Here is an 18,016-nt window from a genome sequence, read left to right as displayed (position 1 = left end):
TTTATTGTCAAGAAACAAGATACCGTGTTTTGGCTCTGTAGTCCATACCGATACCAGTACCTGTCTATGATGAGCTCTGAAGTGGAGGGGAATATGGTTTATTCATTTCTGATCTCTAGTTCTAACAACCGCACCCTTATCTGGGGACGAACAGTGATTTTCTTCCTCTAGTTAGATAGGCAGAAGAGACATTGGTATAAAGTACAAGGAGGAGAGGAAATGTCCTATCAGAACCCTAATCAGGTCTATGTAGTTCCAAGAACATACTTAGTACGGCTTAGCAGCAGCCTGGCAAGCTTTCTGCAATGAGGAGGTATAGATTAGCAAACAGATCTTCTCTCTGCAACTGAGGAAATCAAAAAACATACCAGCTGATCCAGGTACCACCCACAGATCCCCATGTTACCCTGGTTCTCATCCATGCACCGACGGAAGTTGCGCACGTCCGTCTCGCAGGCGGGAGTCTCCCACGACTGGTTGGCCGCGCCGCTCTGGTACAGACCGTTGTCCATGGCCTGGGTATCAGCGGGAAGAGCCTGCTGCGTCTCAGCGGGGGCGCTGGAGCCGCCGCCGAAGAAGCCGCCGATAGCGTGGCCGATTGAGGAGCCGACGGCAACACCACTGTTTTGTTGCAAAACAAAGTAAAGTTAGAATCTAGGATTTCTTTTCATTTCATTTCTTTCCATCTCCAGGGTTTCATTGCGTTGCATTGCAAACTGCAAATTGCCTCGGCATGTTTTCGGCATGTTTGGTGTTTGATATAAGGGGGTTAGAACACTTACGCTGCGGTGGAAGCCATCTGGCCGAACAGACCGGATCCCTGGCTCTGCTGAGCGGGAGGAGCCTGGGCCTGCTGTGGCGGGTGGGCGGCAGTCGAGTGAGGCTGCGACTGCTGGCGGGACTGCGGAGGAGCCGGACGTGCAGGGGCGGCGGTAGGGCGGGTGGGAGCGCTGCGCGCGGGGGTAGCGGCACCACGGCGTTGACGAGGCATTTTGGATGGTATGTGAGGTGTGTAGAGGTGGTGAGGAAAGGAAGGAAGGGTATCAAGAACAGAGTCAGTCAGGTGGAGTGGCAGAAACACCTCGAAAGACAAACATGAGTCAGCGGGGCGATGATTGGCTAGCTCGTGTCATGTGATGCGGAGGCGACGGGAATAAGTGAGCGGTAGTAAATGGCAGAATGGATTCTATACAGACATAAACATAATCATGCCCGTGGATTGAAATGTATACTATGGTCGTGATTGACTGTGAGTGGATGCCAGAGACAATGGACCCATCTGCAGCCCTAACTGAGGCAAACCAAGTATTTCTTTCATAAGGGTATCTAAATTCATGGAGACATCGAAGCCTCGTGTACAGTACATCCAAGACTCCGGGGGTGAAGCCAAGCCTCTAATTAAGCCGACATCGCGAAGAACCGCCATACAGTGGCCCATTCTGGTCCGGTTGTCGCTTATTTGGCTTTTTGAGCCATTCGCACTTCATCCTTCTTCTGCCTCCTCTCCTTCTTCGACTCTTTCCGATCAGCCTTGCTGAGCTTCCTCTGCTTCTTGGCTTCTTTACTTCGGGCTTTGGCTTCTTTCTCTGTTTTCTCCGTCGCCTTTCTCTTCCGTTCCAAATCCGACTCGATAGGCTCAGGGAAATCGACTTGCATCCCCTCCTCGTCATCAGAATCCTCGTCGGCGCCCGATTGTCCTGTGGATGGCAGACCGCTGGTTTCAGTGCCAGCCGGCGAGTCGGCTGGAGTAGCGGCGCTCTTCCGTGCCAACATGGCTGCCTTTAATTGAGCGCGCGCTCGCTCCTTTGCTTCTTTTTCTGCCCGCTCCAGGTCATACTTGTCATTCCCAGCCTGTTTGAATTAGCGATCTGTGAATCCCTCTTCGAGATATCGGGGGCAACCTACAAGACCGTGCTTGATGAACCGCCCAGCAGCCTCCTTGTCGAGTGTCATTGTCCGCTGCTCGGGTTCCGTCTCGAGCGCCTTGATCTTTTCGAAATATTGCTTCACGCGCGTCAATTCCCGGAAGACGGGGTGTTGTTTTGCGTCGACTCCATGGAGCCGCAGGTATGCTGATCAGAAAGTTAGAGATGTACTGCATGTGTGGTCAGGTGCGTTGACATACAGAAAATTAAGGATTCCAGTGTGTATGTGATCAGAACGTGCAGTTTTGCCTTGTCCATGACCGGCAACTTCTTGGAGGCCTTGGACACGGAATGACCCAGAATCGGCTCGAGAACCTCTTCGAGATCATCCATATTGTCGTCCAGTTGCTCCAGGAGCGGTAATAGATCTGGCGCTTCCATGGTGAGGATGTGAATGTGGTGAAGATGAAGAGAGAAAATGAAATGCGAAAAAAAGACCGTCCGATCCACAGCGGTGACGGGGGCGGTGGGGGCCCGTTATCTGCACCACTCAACTGAGCTCCGTAGCTCCGATCGAACGCCGTGCCGGACCTGGTCGACTGTTTTATAGCCCTGGAACGGTTTAGGAGGTCGTAGCTGTTTTTGGTTTTTGCTTTGGTTTCCCGATCTAAGCTCTCCCCGACCGACAACCACCCGCCTCTCCGTTCCGACTCCGGGCCTTCCCCTGGCACACCGTCAAAGTGTGGCACCTATTAGGGCGCCGTCCGCTATGGCGGAGCGGTGTTTGTGAACTCAGTCTTCAGTTTCAGTTCAGCCGCAAGCCAACAGCCCGGCTTGCCTCAACATGGATGCAAGATGTGGATGAGATAGCCCGGGAGACCAGCAAGCTCCGCCTGTCCGGACGCGTCCACATCCTGGGCCTGGGCAATGTCGGGTGTTTTGTCGCCCATTCTCTAGCATTGAGACAGTCCCCGCCGCCCATAACCCTGATGCTGCACAACCCTGGATTCTATGAGGACTTTCTCCGCAAGAAGAGCTGCATCTCCATCAACACCAATGGTCTAGACGATATCAAGACCGGGTTCGACGTCAACGTCTTCCACAACGACTCATGGCGCTCGATTTCCTACGGCAGCGACACGGATAGGAAAGCAAAGGAGGCACCGGATATACTTGCCTCGTCGGAGGAAGATGAAGGGCATATCGAGTGTCTGGTCGCGACGGTCAAGGCGAACCACACAGTCAATGCATTGAAAACTGTCAGCCACCGTTTGACGGCTGACTCGACCATCTGCATCCTCCAGAACGGCATGGGCACGATGGACTTGCTCAACCGGGAAGTCTTCCCGGACCCATCGACCCGGCCAAACTACCTGATGGGCATCGTCAGCCACGGCCTGATGCGAGGCGAGAAATTCCTGATTAGACATATGGGAGTTGGAACGACGGTCCTCGCGCCTGTGGCTCGCAGCAACGTCCCTGCCAATCCCGCCGAGTCCGATACAAGCTGGGCACCTACCACCAAGTATCTCCTGCGCTTGCTCACACTCACGCCGCAACTCGTCGCGGTCGCCGAACGACCCACGGAGCTAATTCAATACCAGCTCGAGAAGCTGGCAGCAAACTGTGTGGTCAATCCATTGACGGCGCTAATGGATTGCAAAAATGGCGAGCTTCTCGGCCATCTCAGTCTAACTCGCGTGATGCGACTCCTTCTTTTTGAAATCTCAAGCGTGATCTGTGCTCTGCCCGAGCTGCAGGGCATCCCCGGTCTGGAAGAGCGCTTCAGCCCCGAGCGCCTCCGTCAAATGGCCCTGAAGATCATGTACAAAACCAGGGAAAATAGCAGCTCGATGCTGCAGGATGTCCAGAACGCGCGGGTGACGGAAATCGACTTTCTGAATGGCTACATCGTCCGCCGAGGCGAGGAGCTGGGTATCAAACCTGTGCTAAATTATACCATGATGAATTTGGTCAAGGGCAAGTCGTTTCTGACAGAGGCCCGAAACAATTCTGCGATCCCTATGGATTATGTTGAAGATGATGATTTCCGGACGGATCGCGACGGTTAAAATCTTGGTCCAAAACTCGCTCTGGGTATTATAGAGACAAAAAACGCCTATATTGCTACAGCTTCCAACGCGCGGTCACAGAGATCCCCAATCTGCGCCCACCGCCTCAGCAGCATCTCCGCCTTCTGGCGATGTTCACGCACTTCAGGACTGGTGTCTATAGCCGTGCGCAGCGCGGCCATGGTCGTGTCTACTTCGTTGCGATACGCCCGAATCCAGGTCTTGATGGTACCTTCAGACGTGGCCTCGTCCAGGCCCTGGGACGAGCCCTCGAGAACATGATTTTGCCAGTCCTCTTCATTCATGTATGTCAGACATGCAGCGACCTCGGTGCGGTAACAGACTCCGTGGCGGGTGACGTGGTAGTTACTGGTGTTTTGGTTAGGGCTGGACGGAGTTTTGCACGGACAGAGATTACTGAATTCTTACCCGTAATACTGGTTCATCCACAACTGCTCCTGTTTCTCGTGATTCTTGATGTCTTGGAAAACGATGTCGTCGAGGTAGATTGCATCTGAGCTGTTCTCGTCGAGGAAGAATCCATCTGCAAGAATTAGTTATTAAGTAGGATGCTCAACGGACCAGAAACATTGTTCTCACATTCAGCCAACAGGAAATCATTCGGGTGAGTACCATAGCTTATGAAGACTTCCTCTCCCGCCTTGTAAGCCTTCGTAGCCCGGAAGACATATCCCTCCTCGCTGAAGTGCACATCACACTGTATCGTAGATACATCATCAGTTTCGAACCGGAACAGATAAAGAAGCTCAGCACATACCGCAGCATCAGAATGATTGAAATAATCCGCAAAGGGCAGCAATGCCATAGCATCATTTCGGTCCTCGGGGGGATCTTCCTCGGCGCCGACCCAGTAAAAGCTGCGCGTGTTGATGATAAGCCAGTGGTAGGAGAAGGTTTTCCAGTCTGTCTCTGGGAAGACGCAGAGCACGTCTCTCCATGCTTTGCGCAGTTTGGTCTCTTGTTGGGAGAGGAGGTTCTGGTGGTATGTCTCGTATTGTTTTTGGTTTTGTTTCTTGGGAATGGTATTCCAGTGGCCTGAAATAGCGGGTAGGAGGAAGTTGGTTGTTGTTGTTCTTGTGTCTTTTTCACTGTCTGGCCACTGTGGCCCACCCAATGCCCTCGGCCAGAGAATAGGCATGCTCTCTTCGAAATCCTGTCTGCTCGGCCAGGCTTTTCTCCACAGGTCATATCTGGACAGCAGCTCTGGTGATCCGTGAGTTAAGAATGCTGATAGGAGGGCATGCACTGCGATATCCTCGGGGAATTGCTCTTTGAAGCTGCTAGGGATATCGGAAGCTCTCAGCATCACTGAGGTCGGCACTTCCAGCAGTGCCTCGCCTTTCTGGTCGGCAGTTAGTTAATAGGTGTATATATTGAACGTAAACAAAAACTCTCTCACTTTGATCCCTCGTGTCGCTATCATCCCCAGTCCCCGGCCAGGGAATCGTGCCGGGGTGACCCCATTGGCGACGACGCCGTGGGAGAGAGCCCAGTCGGTAAAGGCGGCGTGCTCTTCGCCAGGCCACCAGTCTGGGGTTGTCATGGTGAAAGGAATCTGACAGTCACTCATTAGAATAAACCGTTCGAAGGAATACAGATATAGACATACCCTGTTCTGTATATCAACAGCATCAAGATCGACATCCACCTTATCGATAAAAACAACCTTGATCAACTCCGGCGCGCCACGCGGACCATCGACGCCATCCGGGTATCATGTTCCGACCTTTGCTATCGGTCTGTCTTGCTCAGAACACACCACTCACCATGTCAACCCTTGGGAGATGCGGAGCCCGTAGGCTACGAGCCCGAACATTTTTAAATCCCCCGATCTCAACCGTATCTGCGGCGCGGCCATTCTCCGTGCTCAATCGCCCACCGCCAAATTACCCGGGCCATGTCCCATTGACGACGATCGAACGCGGAGCTCTAGCCATAGGCGCTGCGGTGGGATCATTGATCAACCCCTATCGAGCAGGTCCGTCCTTGTCCCTATTTTCTGTCCTGGTATGCATCTCGACTAACAACCAATGCAATGGCTACAGATCTCATCGCCGCCCTCGGCGAAGCCACCGCAACACCTCATTTTATCTACCGCCTCCGCGACGCCATGCTCTCCAATCCCACCGGCCGCCGGATCCTACGCGACCGACCACGCATCACATCCACCACCCTGGACGTGTCCTACCTACGAACCCTTCCCTCAAACTCCGTCGGCCGCGCCTACGCCCAATGGCTCGACCGCGAAGGCGTCTCGCCGGACACGCGCGATAGCGTGCAGTACATCGACGACGAAGAGTGCGCGTATGTCATGCAGCGGTACCGCGAGTGCCACGATTTCTACCACGCCGTCACGGGCCTCCCTGTTTTCGTGGAAGGGGAGCTCGCCCTCAAAGCGCTGGAGTTTCTGAATACGCTCTTGCCCATGACCGGGTTGAGTCTGTTTGCATTTGTCAGGATGAAGCCGGCTGAGAAGGAGCGGTTCCTCTCGCTGCATCTTCCTTGGGCGGTGCGTAGTGGGCTTGCGAGCAACGAGTTGATTAATGTTTATTGGGAGGAGGTGCTGGAGAAGGATGTCGATGAGTTACGGGCTGAATTGAATATTGAACAACCGCCCGATCTGAGGGATATCCGGAAGATGATGCGGTTGCAGCGGAAGCGCGAGAAGGAGAGACTGCAGCAGAGCTAGGTGGCAGCAAGTTGCTTTGCTACATGTACTTTTATATCATAGAGAATTTCCTTTCCCCATGGATAAAAAGGGTCCATCACCAACGCCTGGAATAGACTGGAAGGATATAATTCACAGATCCAGCAGATCATCGTCATCATCATCCCACCCGCCTTTGCGCCGCGTAATCACAATCTTCTGCTCCTCCTCCTCCTTGCGCTGGTTCTCTGCCACGGCATTCAACAGCTCCTTCAGCTGTTCTTCTGTGACCTTCTGCCGGATCTGGCCCGTCTGCGCCAGCATGATCAAGCGGTTCTCGATATCGGTGGCGCGCTGTTCCTTGACGAGGCGGATGCGGCCGAGTCGGTCTTGTGCGGCCGGGTCGAGGATCTGGGTTATGATTGCGGCGCGGCGCTCGGCTGGCGGAGAGCGGGTGTTAGGTCGGGGTGCATGCGGTGCAGAGTGGTGGGGTTCTGGGAGGGAGGGGAGAGGAGGGGTTACGTACATTCAGCTTGTCTGGTAAATCAGTCGTTGTTAGTTCTTGGGATTCCAGCTGCTGAACTGGTAAGTACGGCAGGACTCACTGCCTCTGTTCTTCCTGGCCGCCCTCTTGGCCGGAGGGTCCTCCCTGGGCACCACCTTGTTGCTGGAGCTGCGCCAGACGCGCTCGTCGGATCTGTGTCCTTTGTGAGTGAGTGGTTCGAGCGATGATGACAGTACTCACCTCCTCCAGCTCTGCGTCGGCCATGTTGGTTGTTATCCGGGTTGTTATGTTGAAAAAAGAAGAAATGAAAGAGCACAGACTAACCCCACTTGGTCCGCCCGAGCCACGCGGGGATGAATAAGGATGAATGATGGATGGATATAGAGGTGTGTGTATAGTTTCTAAAGAGTATTTTCAATCTGACATGAGAAGTCTTCCAACCTTGGACAGCCTTTATTGCCAACTGCGATCCTCACAATAGATGGATGGACGCATCCGCGTCCTTCTTGATTGGGAGGAGAATGCTCCAGAATAGGACCCACTGGAGTTGTGGTCTGATGGCATAGTACAGGTAACCCGACTTGTTCCTTTTCTTCGCACGATTTATTATGTTCCACTCGTTGAGAATCGTGTGGATGCTTCTCGGAATGTTCTCTAGCTTTTGAATTGAGGAAAGTAATGCTGAAAATATAGAAAAGATAGTGTCAACTAGTTAGACAGATTGAACGATCGCGTGACTCGGTGATGGAGAAGGTGTTTATTCCGATCGAGGGAGTTCTTTAGGTGGATAAATTACCATGTGGCCAGCAACATATATTCGGGGCGCACAAGGGCATGGTAATACTATACTTGCTACAGGCCAGCACCTATTTGGCGAATCAACCAAGAATCATACCTCGGTAGTAATCTAGAGAGTACTGTCTGCCTAAACCATTCTAAACCCATTCCGTTGTGGAAATCCGGAGCACAACCTAGCCGATGCCAGAGTAGTCAATCGCGTACTAGTCCGAACGGACCCTCTCAGCACTAGCACGGAATCGCCAGCGCTTAAGCAACTCGATCACCCGATTCGGACATGACTAAGCCGCTTCGCCTCCCCCCGAATTCCTCTGGACTGGTTTCTCTCGATCGTCCATTTCTTGCTCCCTAGAGTGCCCCCGGATGGTGTCGCATTGATTTATCTCTGTTCTGTCTGTCGCCTTCAGCCCCAACTTGGTCCCTGTCGTTCCTTTCCTCTTCCTCTCTGGCCCCCTCCGATCTCACTATCCACCAACGAGCCACTCAAGAGCCCGATCTCCTGCGGGGACGTTGCATTCGAATCCTGGTGACTGAGAGTGAATGGATCTTGCGATCCTCGGCCGACCAGAGCTTTTCTGGCTGTGAGATTGCTGGTCGTGATACTCTCACCACACTCCGTCTTTCGACACCCACGCTCCCTCAACGCCTTTTACGTCACCCACGATGGCCGAGTATGTTCGTCCCCAAAGAAAGGAGAATTCCTAGCCACCCCCGGATTGGCGCTGACACTCAGGGATTTAGTTTAATCGCCTTCCAAACTCATCATCATAGTTTCTTTCCACCATCCACAATGATTCCGCGACACGCTCACAAGCGTTCGATCTCGTCCAGCCACCGGTCAATCTCCCCCGACCGCACCGTCGCCAAAGCCAAGTCGACCACCAACTTGGCCGAAATCGCCAATCAAGAGGCATCCCTAGGAGAAATCAACTTTAACACCTTGCGAGATCCTCGATTGGCAATCGGTCCGGAGGTATCGGAGTCGACATCGTCCCAATCTCATCACCCTGACTTGAGCAACGAAGTCGCGGCACTGAGCGTCAAGCTTATCCAGGCGATCAACAACCAAACCCAGCTGGACGACAGCCTCGCGGCTGCCCATCAGGAACTAGACCAGGCCCAGGGCAAAGTCCAAGCCCTGCAGTTTCAGAATGAGAAGTATAAGCGGGACATCAACGAGCAGGTCTACATCCGAAAATCCGACGCCGACCGTGAAATCCTGCAATTGAGAACGGCGCTCGCCGAGGAGCAAGCGCAGCGCACTAATGCTGAGAAAGGAAAGAAGAGCATTGAAACGGAATTGGAGACATTGACTGCAGCTCTCTTCGAAGAAGCCAACAAGGTCAGTTCGACCCCTGTCACTCAAAACGGAACATCAACTAATATCGCTTTAGATGGTCGCTGCGGCCAAGATCGAACGAGAAGCAGTCGAGAAGAAGAACGAACAATTGCGGTCGCAGATCAAAGACACGGAGTTGCTTCTAGCATCCCACCAAGATCAACTGGCTGAGCTTAAATCCGTCATGCAAGGGATGAATCTCTCACGAGATGACGTCGATGCACCCACTGCTCCTCCATCCCCGGCTGGTCCCGCCCAGCTGCAGGGATCGACCAAGGGAGACTCCGAGATCGAGCACGTCCCTGTGGCATCATGTATCGCGGAGGAATTGACACCCGGACCGTGTGCCAGTTTCCCTCAGCTGATCCGAATCGTGTGCCGCACGGATCTGCAAGCCTACGAAGATTTCCGCGAGTTGTTGACCATCTCCCGTTCTTCCAAACCGCCCAGCCGCGCAGCCAGTGGACATTATGCTAGCTTGAATGTCATGAGTCTTGCCAGCTTTGGTGGCTCAGGGTCAGTGACATCTTCGCCTACCAGGGGAGCCCTCCACTCTCCCAATGGAAGCACGTCCTCGCAGGCCGGTCCTAGTGTCCCTCTCAAGGACACACGCTTCTACAAGCGCGTGCTCATGGAGGATATCGAGCCCACCTTGCGATTGGATGCTGCCCCTGGCATTTCTTGGCTGACTCGACGTGCCGTCCTGAGCGGAATCTGCGAAGGCAGCTTGCTCGTGGAACCTATGCCTTTGGCTTCCAAGAAATACGAGTTCCCCTGTTCCGTCTGCGGCGAGCGCAGATCCGGCCCACACAACGAACGAACTCATCGCTTCCGCACCTCGGATAGCGAGACCGCCCAGCGGTACTCTCTGTGTCTTTTCTGCCTGGGACGCGTCCGTTCCGCTTGCGAGTTCACTGGTTACCTGCGTCTCATCCTTGACGGACATGTCCGCGCCGGCGACGCCGAAGAGGAGAAGGAAGTTTGGGAAGAGACCCTTCGACTGAGAGAGCGCATGTTCTGGTCTCGTGTTGGCGCTGGTATCGTGCCGCTGTTCACCCAGCCGGAGGCTGACACCACAGAATCAAATTCTGGAGTTGCTCGAAACAGCCAGGAGGGCAACGGCATTGGCCCGCAGCTCAAGGTCCTACGTGCGTCTGGTTCTCCGGGTGTTGTTCCTGTCTTGGGCGAGACCGATGTCCCATCACCTCGAAACCTTGATCTTGAGAGAAAGGAGCCGTCGGCCATCACGGAAGAGAGAAGATCCTCTGTCGACTCGGAAGACAGCATCTACGAGGAAGCCAACGCCGACGTGGCGGCTGAAACTGACAAGCCTGCTGAGGCTACAGTCGACACTGCCGAACCTGTCGTCCCTCAGTCTCCAGCTGGCCAGGATCATGATACAACCAACATCCTGACTCGGAGCGATTCTTAAATCCTGATCACTGTGCCTGATCACCACGCGAGACGATAGCATGGCCTAATCCCTTACGATCCCTGACGTTTTTCTCTCCAATTCGCCTACTTTCGTCTCGACTTTCACTTCAACATTCATCATCACCAGTACCATTGAACGGAGTTAATGACTTGCCCACGGAACTTGCTTGGGGCAATACAACCTGCCTCTAATTATCTCTTTTTTGGTTGCTTCAACTTGCTCTCACGCATCTTGATTGTTTTTTTCTCTTCTGATATCCCCTTTGAATTTTCGACGAACATTGCCCTCTCACCACCACTGTACTACTACTATTCTTATTGACGCCCCCTTTCCGCCGTTTCTGACCTGTCCTTCTGATCATGTATACATAATAACCGAGTTGCCCTGTTAATAACTTTTGGGTTTTTCTCCACCGGAGTTTTGGAAAGCTGTGTTTTTCGTTTTGCTTGTTTGGCCATGAGATAGATGCATGAGATTCGAATTGCTTTGGACAGTTTCATCCATTGTCTCTTTTCCACGTAAATGAAGCAACAACACGGTATCAGATTCGAAGAACTAGAAGATTATCCGGCACGTAAAGAAAGAAGTACGGATGCTGATTTTAGGAGGCGTCAGAACTAATATACACAGTATAACAAGTACGGCGACCGACATGAAACAAGACTCCTCCCAACGCCCGAGATGTGTATAATTTCATGAAGCAAAGCTCGACTGATCAACTCGACCCATCCTGCTTGTACCGCTGATGCAGGTGCCTGATCTGCTCCTCGATATTCATATTCTGCGGATTGGGCGACCCCGCCGGACCAACCGTCGGAGCCGGAGGAGCACCGCCGTCTGCCGCAGGGGCACCACCACCACCGGTAGCCATACGCTTGCGACGAGCCTCTTCCTCCGGGTCTCCGCCGCCACCGGCAGCAAGCGAGGAGTCGAAGACGTCGCTGCGCTGGCTGGCCAGGCGCTTGAGGTTGTTGACCACGTCGGCGGTGGACAGGTTGGTGGTTGCGCTGCGGGACTCGGCTTTGGCGCGCTGCTCTTTCCAGCGCGGGTCCAGCAGCTCGATGCGCATGTGCTGCTCCATCTCTGCGATGGGGATTGACTGGTGGCAGTTTGGACAGATTGCTGTTGCCCCCGCGCCTTGTTGCCGGCGTGCTTGTGCGCGCGGCACGTAGTCGGACCGGATGCGCATCGGCTGGCCTTGTCCTGGTGCTGCTTGGGCCGCGGCTTGGGCCGCGGCGGCGGCGTCGCGGGCTTCGGCGCGCTCACGGATCCGTTGCTCGTCTTCTTGATACTGCGTGCTGTAGTCCATGCCGCCGGGAGGCGGGTAGGGAGCTTGTGGTTGGGCTGGGTATGGCGAGATGGAAGGTTGTGGGGCTGGCATTGGGTCGGTGGTGTTGTAGTAAGTGGGTGCGTCGAGATCGGTGGGCATTGCCTCCTCGATGCGCAGCGGGTTGAGAGACATGGCTGCTTTTTGTTCGAGGGAGGCCGACTGCAGGTCCGCGAGCGAGGTGGGCGGCGGCAGGTCGGTCTGGTCATCACCCTCCGTGAACAAGACCGTCTCGACTACGACGAAGTCATGCCAGTCGATCTGGGCGTATTCAAGGCGCTCCTGCTCTTCCTCCTCTTCCTTCTTCTGCTTCTGCTGCTCCTGATATTTCACCCATTCGGCGCGCTGCTTGGCCCCGTCGAGGACGTGGTATTTGTTCCGAACATTCTGCTCCAACTGCGCAATCCGTTTCTTCTCGCTCGTTGCGTCGTCGATGCCCTCTGGTCGTAACAGGATGGTGTACTGGTCGACCAATCGCGTGAAGAACCCGTAGAGACTGTGCTGAGGCCGCAGGAATTCGAACTGGAAGTTTCGGGCCTCCCGTTGCGACAGCGCTGTCATGAATGACTTTCCGCGCTTGGCGACAAAGAGAGCCGTGAGCTTCACCACCTCCAAGTCCTGCGCATTGATTATGGGGATGCGCGCCGAGAAATGGAACGCGGGCGGTTCGGGGGGTCCCTTGGGCTTCTCCGGCTCCGGGGCTGGCATCGCTTCGCCTGGTCGTCCTGCTGCCACGGCGCTCCCTCGACCCTCCTTGATCTCCGTCAGGCGCCACTGGTAGAACGGCGCGTAGGCATCGGTCGAGTTCAGGAAGGAGAACTTGGGGTTATTCTTTTCCTTTTCGCGAACACGATCTAGACATCCGTCAGCTTCTGCGCATGCATTACAGAGAAACGGGACGCACCTTCAAAGATAGGTCCGTTCCGGGCGACATAGCCTGCGGTCTTCTCGACGATGGCTGGATGGCACTGTTAGCGGGATTCACGCGCGGGGAGAAAACAGGGGAGGCACCTTTGATGTCCTTCGGAGGCAGCACCATGCCCTCCGGAGGCTTGTTCATGTCCTCCGGCAGCGGGGTGTTTCCGTTGGACTCCATGGCTGCTGGACGGGGAAGATGCAGGAGCACCAGGTCTTTCTTTTCGACGCCGCGAGAATGATGACTACGCGCACCGCCACGGCAATCACTAGCCACATAGCCACCTGTGGCGGTGCGCCCCTTACTGTGTCCAACCCTTTCATTCTGACATATTGCCGGATAGTAATTGTTTTTTCCTGGATAGTATATGATAGATGATTTCCATGATCATTCTCGACCCATTCTGTTCCCTATCGTCCGTCTGTAGAAGTACTCGGCTGCCCACGCACTAAAGGGGCTGCGCAAAGGGGCCGTTTCGGGCTCGTGTTGTTGCCCGCCGATCTGGCCTCAAGCGGGCCTTTGCACGCTTTCGTCCACCTTGCACTTCTTTCTGCCTCTTCGACTTCTCACCTTTTTTCTTCTCTTTCGTTTGTCGCCCTGTCATGGGGTTTTTTCCTTCGATTCCTCACCCTCATTAATTCGCCTTCTTTCTCGCCCCCTCTCCATCTTCACCTGAAGGAACGTGCGGCTGGGAGCTCCGAGCTGAACGGGAGGCCTTGACAACTTGTGTTCCGTCTGCCACTTCTACATTCCATTCCTGCGATCGAATCGCCCCTCATCGCTTTTCAGCACCAGATTTCTATCTTCTTGATCTGATTTTCTTTCTTCTCCTACCCTTGTCCGGACCTCCGACTCCCGTGCCGATCCCCGTTGCGTACAACGTCCGGCTTCTGCATCGAACAATTGAAGGACAATGGGTCAAAAAGCAAAAGACACTCTGGGTGTGCGCCCTCAGAGTCGGTCGGGCCGTTCGCCCAGTCGCTCGCCCCGGCCCAAGGACCGCAAGAAGCAGGAGGCCGTCAAGGCCCAGAGTTATGCCTCGGACGGTGTGAAGGAGGTCAACATCTTCAACCTCTCTGGCTCCGATTATCAGCTGCTTGCACTAGTGACGCTCATTGCTGCGGCTGTTCGTCTGTTCCGAATCTACCAGCCCACCAGCGTGGTCTTCGATGAAGTCCAGTATGATGTTCTTAACCTGAATTATGGTGGCCCGTGGCTAACGACTCGTTTACCTGCGCAGTTTCGGCGGCTTTGCGTCCAAATACATCAAAGGAAAGTTCTTTATGGATGTTCACCCCCCACTTGCCAAGCTCCTGATTACACTGGCCGGCTGGCTGGCAGGCTTCGACGGAGAGTTTGATTTCAAGGACATTGGCAAGGACTACCTGGAGCCCGGTGTGCCCTATGTCGCCATGCGCATGCTTCCGGCCATCCTGGGTATTCTGACTGTCAGCTTAATGTTCCTCACTTTGAGGGTCACCGGCTGCCGTACCTCAACTGCGGTGATGGGCGCTGGCGTTGTTATCTTCGGTAAGCCACTCTTTGTGTCCCGGGCTTCATCTTGCTAACTGCTATGGTAGATAATGCACTGACCACTCAATCCCGCCTGATCCTTCTGGACTCGCCGCTGGTTTTCTTCACCGCACTCACGGCATTGACATTCAGCTGTTTCACCAACCAACAAGAACTGGGACCCTCTCATGCCTTCCGTGGACCATGGTGGTTCTGGCTGGTCGCGAGTGGTCTCTCCCTTGGAGCTACCCTCAGTGTCAAATGGGTTGGACTTTTCACCATGGCCTGGGTTGGATCTCTCACGATCCTCCAATTGTGGGTGCTGGTAGGCGATTCGAAGAATGTTACACCGGTAAGTCTTTCACAGATTCCTGGTCAAACCATCCACAAGGCTAATATTCGGTCACTAGCGCCTGTGGTTCAAGCACTTCTTCGCTCGTGCTTTCTGCCTGATTGTCATTCCCATGGCCTTCTACATGGCCATGTTTGCCGTCCACTTCGCTTGCTTGGTCAACCCTGGAGAGGGTGACGGCTTCATGTCGTCGGAATTCCAGGCAACTCTAAACGAAAAGGGAATGAATGATGTCCCGGCGGATGTTTCCTTTGGGGCGAGAGTCAGCATGCGCCATCACAACACGCAGGGTGGTTATCTGCACTCTCACCCCCACATGTACCCAACGGGAAGTCAGCAGCAACAAGTCACCCTCTATCCCCACAAGGACGAAAACAATGTCTTTATCATGGAGAACCAGACGCAACCTCTGGGAGAATATGGCGAGATCGCGGGCCCTTACGCCTGGGACAACCTGACCACGGACTACATTACAGACGGTTCGGTTATCAAGCTCTACCACGAGATCACGCACAGGCGCATCCACTCGCACGATGAGCGCCCTCCTGTGACCGAGGCTGATTGGCAGTTTGAGATCTCCGCCTATGGATATGAGGGTTTCCCGGGTGATGCGAATGACTTGTTCCGGGTCGAAATTATCAAGTCCATGTCCGAGGGCGAGGAAGCTAAGAAACGACTCCGGACCATTCAGACCAAGTTCAAGCTGGTGCACGTCATGACGGGTTGCGTTCTGTTCTCTCACAAGGTCAAGCTTCCGGATTGGGGATGGGAGCAGCAGGAAGTCACTTGCGCTCGCAGTGGTTCTCTGCCCAACAGTGTCTGGTACATTGAGTCCAACAGTCACCCCATGATGCCTGAGGATGCAGAGCGAGTGAACTACCGCGATCCAGGCTTCCTCGGTAAATTCTGGGAGCTGCAGAAGGTGATGTGGACCACGAACGCGGGTTTGGTCGAGTCTCACGCCTGGGACTCCCGCCCCCCGTCCTGGCCGATCCTCTCCCGTGGCATCAACTTCTGGGGCCGGGATCACCGCCAGATCTACCTCCTGGGTAACCCGCTTATCTGGTGGTCGTCCACTGCTGCCCTTGCTATCTATGCTGTCGTCAAAGCCTTTTCTATCCTTCGATGGCAGCGAAGCTGTGGAGACTACAACCACGTCTCCTTCAAGCGCTTCGACTATGAGGTGGGAACTAGCGTTCTGGGTTGGATGTTCCACTACCTCCCCTTCTACCTGATGGCTCGCCAGCTCTTCCTGCACCACTACCTTCCAGCTCTCTACTTCGCCATCATGGTACTCTGCCAAGAGTTTGACTTTGTGCTCAATCGGTTCCAGCGCCTCGGTCTCTCTTCGAAGCCTGCAATCGGCAAGGTGTTGGTGGCAGTGTTTTTGGGTCTGTGCGTTGCCGCGTTCGCGCTCTACTCTCCTCTTGTCTACGGTAACCCCTGGACGCAGGATGCTTGCAACCGAGTGAAGCTTGTGGGCTCTTGGGACTTTCACTGTGATACCTTCCACACCGACGTAAGTGTTACCCCGCCGACGTGGCAGCCTGCCCGGCGAGGCGCCTGAAACAAATCGACGATCCCATGGCTGATACACCAAATAGCTGAGCCAGTATGTGACTTCATTCGATGTCATGAACGAGGCTGTTCCGACGACTCCGGTTGCCGAGATCCCTCCTCCGGAACAAGCCGCACATGAAGCTGTCCAGGAGCCGAGCGAAGCTGCCGTCACCGACCACCCTGCGCCGCTGATCCCAGGCGATAAGGCCCGCGTGGAGTACCGCGACCAGAACGGCAACCTCCTCAATGAGGAATTGGTCAATTCGCTTCGTGCCGAGGGCAAGGTCAAGTTCGAGACCCGCTACGAAGCCAACACTAAATTGGAGCACGGCCACGACGTCCCTGTGGTCGATGGCAAGATCGTCCACCCCCCGCATCCTGACGTTGAGGGCCAGAACCCCGAAACTCGCGGGGAATCAGATGCTCCGGAGAGCCCTGCCTCGGTGCAGGGCAATGCGCCGTCGGCGGAGGGGCAAGGTGCTCCGGAGGCCAAGCCCGCCAGTGAGGGGAATGAGGCCACTCAGCAGTAAATTTGCTTCGGGAGATGATAGATTCTGGGGAAAGCGAGCGTTTTGAGTCCACACTATGTATAATGAGACTTTAAAGGTAGTTCACTATTGTATTCTTGATTGCTTTTCAGGTGTCATTGCTTAATAGCATACCACATGTTGGAAGACTGCTTCGCTCCCGGGTGTTGTCGATGGAGAGATGGGCTACGTATTGAGGCAAGTATAGAAGAAGAAAAGCGACAAAGGAAACCGATTCCCGATTGAATCTCATCTAAACACACAAAGACTATGCACAAAAATCTCCGGCAATCCCCATAAACGGGCCAAGCTTGCACCGCTTCATCACCCTCCCTCTTCACTAGTGTAGTACACAGCAAGCAGCTAGCCGTATAGGCAGCTACTCGCTTCCGCTCAATATTTTCGTTTCCCCAAAGACTACTGTGATCCATTTAGTAGTCCCACTCCTCCTTGCCGTACTTGTTGAAGCGCTCGTGCAGGTCCTCGGGCAGAGCCACATTGGGCACGATGACCGTGTTCATGGCGCTCGGAGCAGCGCGGAGGGGCTGGTTCTTGTCGCCGTGCGGGTGGTACTGGTATTTGTAGACCTTGCCATCCTGAGTGGTGTGCTCCCAGGGCATGGCGCTCTCGCCGATGCGGACATTGCTCTCCGAGTTCACGGAGGTGGGCTTGCTGCCGAAGTACCTATACAAAATGGAATGTCAATGGACCGTTCATTACATGAATGAGTGATACCTGTGTAGCACTCTGAATGTTGTTGTGTGCAAGCTCCCGATTAATTGGGGGGTGCGTCACGATGGCGCAGGGAGGCGCCGGAATTGGGCATGGGGGGCGAGGGGGGAGGGTTGAGTCTCACCAGCCGGCAATCAGAAAAGCACCGGACATGACACCCAGGAGAACCTATAGGAGGCTGTGTTAGTGTCACGGTGCAATGGCTTCAGGTTGAGGTGCATACGTAGAGCTCCGGGTCACGCTTGGGGGCCTTGTCGAGGCTGGCTTCCTCGAACGAGGAGGCGAAGCGACGCGGAGGGGCGCGGAAGAGGGGCTGACGGGCCAGAGCCCGGCGAGCAGCCAGGGAAGCAATAGAGGACATGGTGGTGTAGCTGTGCGAGCAGGTGTGGATGGGCAATTCGTGGGCGC

The 18,016-nt window shown here is 54.6% G+C and overlaps 10 protein-coding genes across 10 annotated transcripts; 4 read left to right on the top strand and 6 right to left on the bottom strand.

Moving 5' to 3' along the window:
• Nucleotides 1-267: 267 nt before the first annotated feature.
• On the bottom strand, nt 268-991 carry PFLUO_LOCUS723 (uncharacterized protein; the record flags this gene model as incomplete). Its single annotated transcript, XM_073784889.1, has 3 exons — nt 268-300; nt 369-621; nt 783-991. The coding sequence occupies 3 exons, from the start codon at nt 989-991 to the stop codon at nt 268-270; spliced, it is 495 nt and encodes a 164-aa protein (XP_073634819.1).
• Nucleotides 992-1,455: 464 nt separating this feature from the next.
• PFLUO_LOCUS722 (uncharacterized protein) lies at nt 1,456-2,306 on the bottom strand (the record flags this gene model as incomplete). Its single annotated transcript, XM_073784877.1, has 3 exons — nt 1,456-1,851; nt 1,906-2,072; nt 2,126-2,306. 3 exons carry the CDS (start codon nt 2,304-2,306, stop codon nt 1,456-1,458), a joined length of 744 nt encoding a protein of 247 aa, XP_073634818.1.
• A 407-nt stretch (nt 2,307-2,713) lies between these two features.
• On the top strand, nt 2,714-3,937 carry PFLUO_LOCUS721 (2-dehydropantoate 2-reductase (Ketopantoate reductase) (KPA reductase) (KPR); the record flags this gene model as incomplete). The annotated part of the gene is made up of 1 exon (XM_073784866.1): nt 2,714-3,937. The coding sequence occupies one exon, from the start codon at nt 2,714-2,716 to the stop codon at nt 3,935-3,937; it is 1,224 nt and encodes a 407-aa protein (XP_073634817.1).
• Nucleotides 3,938-3,984: 47 nt separating this feature from the next.
• PFLUO_LOCUS720 (uncharacterized protein) lies at nt 3,985-5,501 on the bottom strand (the record flags this gene model as incomplete). The annotated part of the gene is made up of 5 exons (XM_073784855.1): nt 3,985-4,306; nt 4,367-4,481; nt 4,538-4,655; nt 4,716-5,300; nt 5,358-5,501. 5 exons carry the CDS (start codon nt 5,499-5,501, stop codon nt 3,985-3,987), a joined length of 1,284 nt encoding a protein of 427 aa, XP_073634816.1.
• A 224-nt stretch (nt 5,502-5,725) lies between these two features.
• PFLUO_LOCUS719 (Ubiquinone biosynthesis protein) lies at nt 5,726-6,647 on the top strand (the record flags this gene model as incomplete). The annotated part of the gene is made up of 2 exons (XM_073784844.1): nt 5,726-5,936; nt 6,004-6,647. 2 exons carry the CDS (start codon nt 5,726-5,728, stop codon nt 6,645-6,647), a joined length of 855 nt encoding a protein of 284 aa, XP_073634815.1.
• A 111-nt stretch (nt 6,648-6,758) lies between these two features.
• Nucleotides 6,759-7,374, bottom strand: PFLUO_LOCUS718 (uncharacterized protein; the record flags this gene model as incomplete). The annotated part of the gene is made up of 4 exons (XM_073784833.1): nt 6,759-7,045; nt 7,132-7,142; nt 7,211-7,302; nt 7,351-7,374. The coding sequence occupies 4 exons, from the start codon at nt 7,372-7,374 to the stop codon at nt 6,759-6,761; spliced, it is 414 nt and encodes a 137-aa protein (XP_073634814.1).
• Nucleotides 7,375-8,698: 1,324 nt separating this feature from the next.
• On the top strand, nt 8,699-10,679 carry PFLUO_LOCUS717 (rab guanine nucleotide exchange factor S2; the record flags this gene model as incomplete). Its single annotated transcript, XM_073784822.1, has 2 exons — nt 8,699-9,250; nt 9,303-10,679. The coding sequence occupies 2 exons, from the start codon at nt 8,699-8,701 to the stop codon at nt 10,677-10,679; spliced, it is 1,929 nt and encodes a 642-aa protein (XP_073634813.1).
• Nucleotides 10,680-11,397: 718 nt separating this feature from the next.
• PFLUO_LOCUS716 (SF3a splicing factor complex subunit) lies at nt 11,398-13,105 on the bottom strand (the record flags this gene model as incomplete). Its single annotated transcript, XM_073784811.1, has 3 exons — nt 11,398-12,863; nt 12,914-12,967; nt 13,021-13,105. The coding sequence occupies 3 exons, from the start codon at nt 13,103-13,105 to the stop codon at nt 11,398-11,400; spliced, it is 1,605 nt and encodes a 534-aa protein (XP_073634812.1).
• Nucleotides 13,106-13,838: 733 nt separating this feature from the next.
• On the top strand, nt 13,839-16,879 carry PFLUO_LOCUS715 (Dolichyl-phosphate-mannose--protein mannosyltransferase 1; the record flags this gene model as incomplete). The annotated part of the gene is made up of 5 exons (XM_073784800.1): nt 13,839-14,104; nt 14,166-14,455; nt 14,506-14,789; nt 14,848-16,308; nt 16,394-16,879. The coding sequence occupies 5 exons, from the start codon at nt 13,839-13,841 to the stop codon at nt 16,877-16,879; spliced, it is 2,787 nt and encodes a 928-aa protein (XP_073634811.1).
• A 428-nt stretch (nt 16,880-17,307) lies between these two features.
• Nucleotides 17,308-17,969, bottom strand: PFLUO_LOCUS714 (uncharacterized protein; the record flags this gene model as incomplete). The annotated part of the gene is made up of 3 exons (XM_073784789.1): nt 17,308-17,560; nt 17,733-17,776; nt 17,832-17,969. 3 exons carry the CDS (start codon nt 17,967-17,969, stop codon nt 17,308-17,310), a joined length of 435 nt encoding a protein of 144 aa, XP_073634810.1.
• Between the last annotated feature and the right edge of the window lie 47 nt (nt 17,970-18,016).

The sequence above is a fragment of the Penicillium psychrofluorescens genome (assembly GCF_964197705.1).
Source record: "Penicillium psychrofluorescens genome assembly, chromosome: 1".
NCBI classification, from domain to species: domain Eukaryota; kingdom Fungi; phylum Ascomycota; class Eurotiomycetes; order Eurotiales; family Aspergillaceae; genus Penicillium; species Penicillium psychrofluorescens.
The sequence above is the reverse complement of the archived record's forward strand: the minus strand, read 5'-3'. Positions and strand labels throughout refer to the sequence as shown.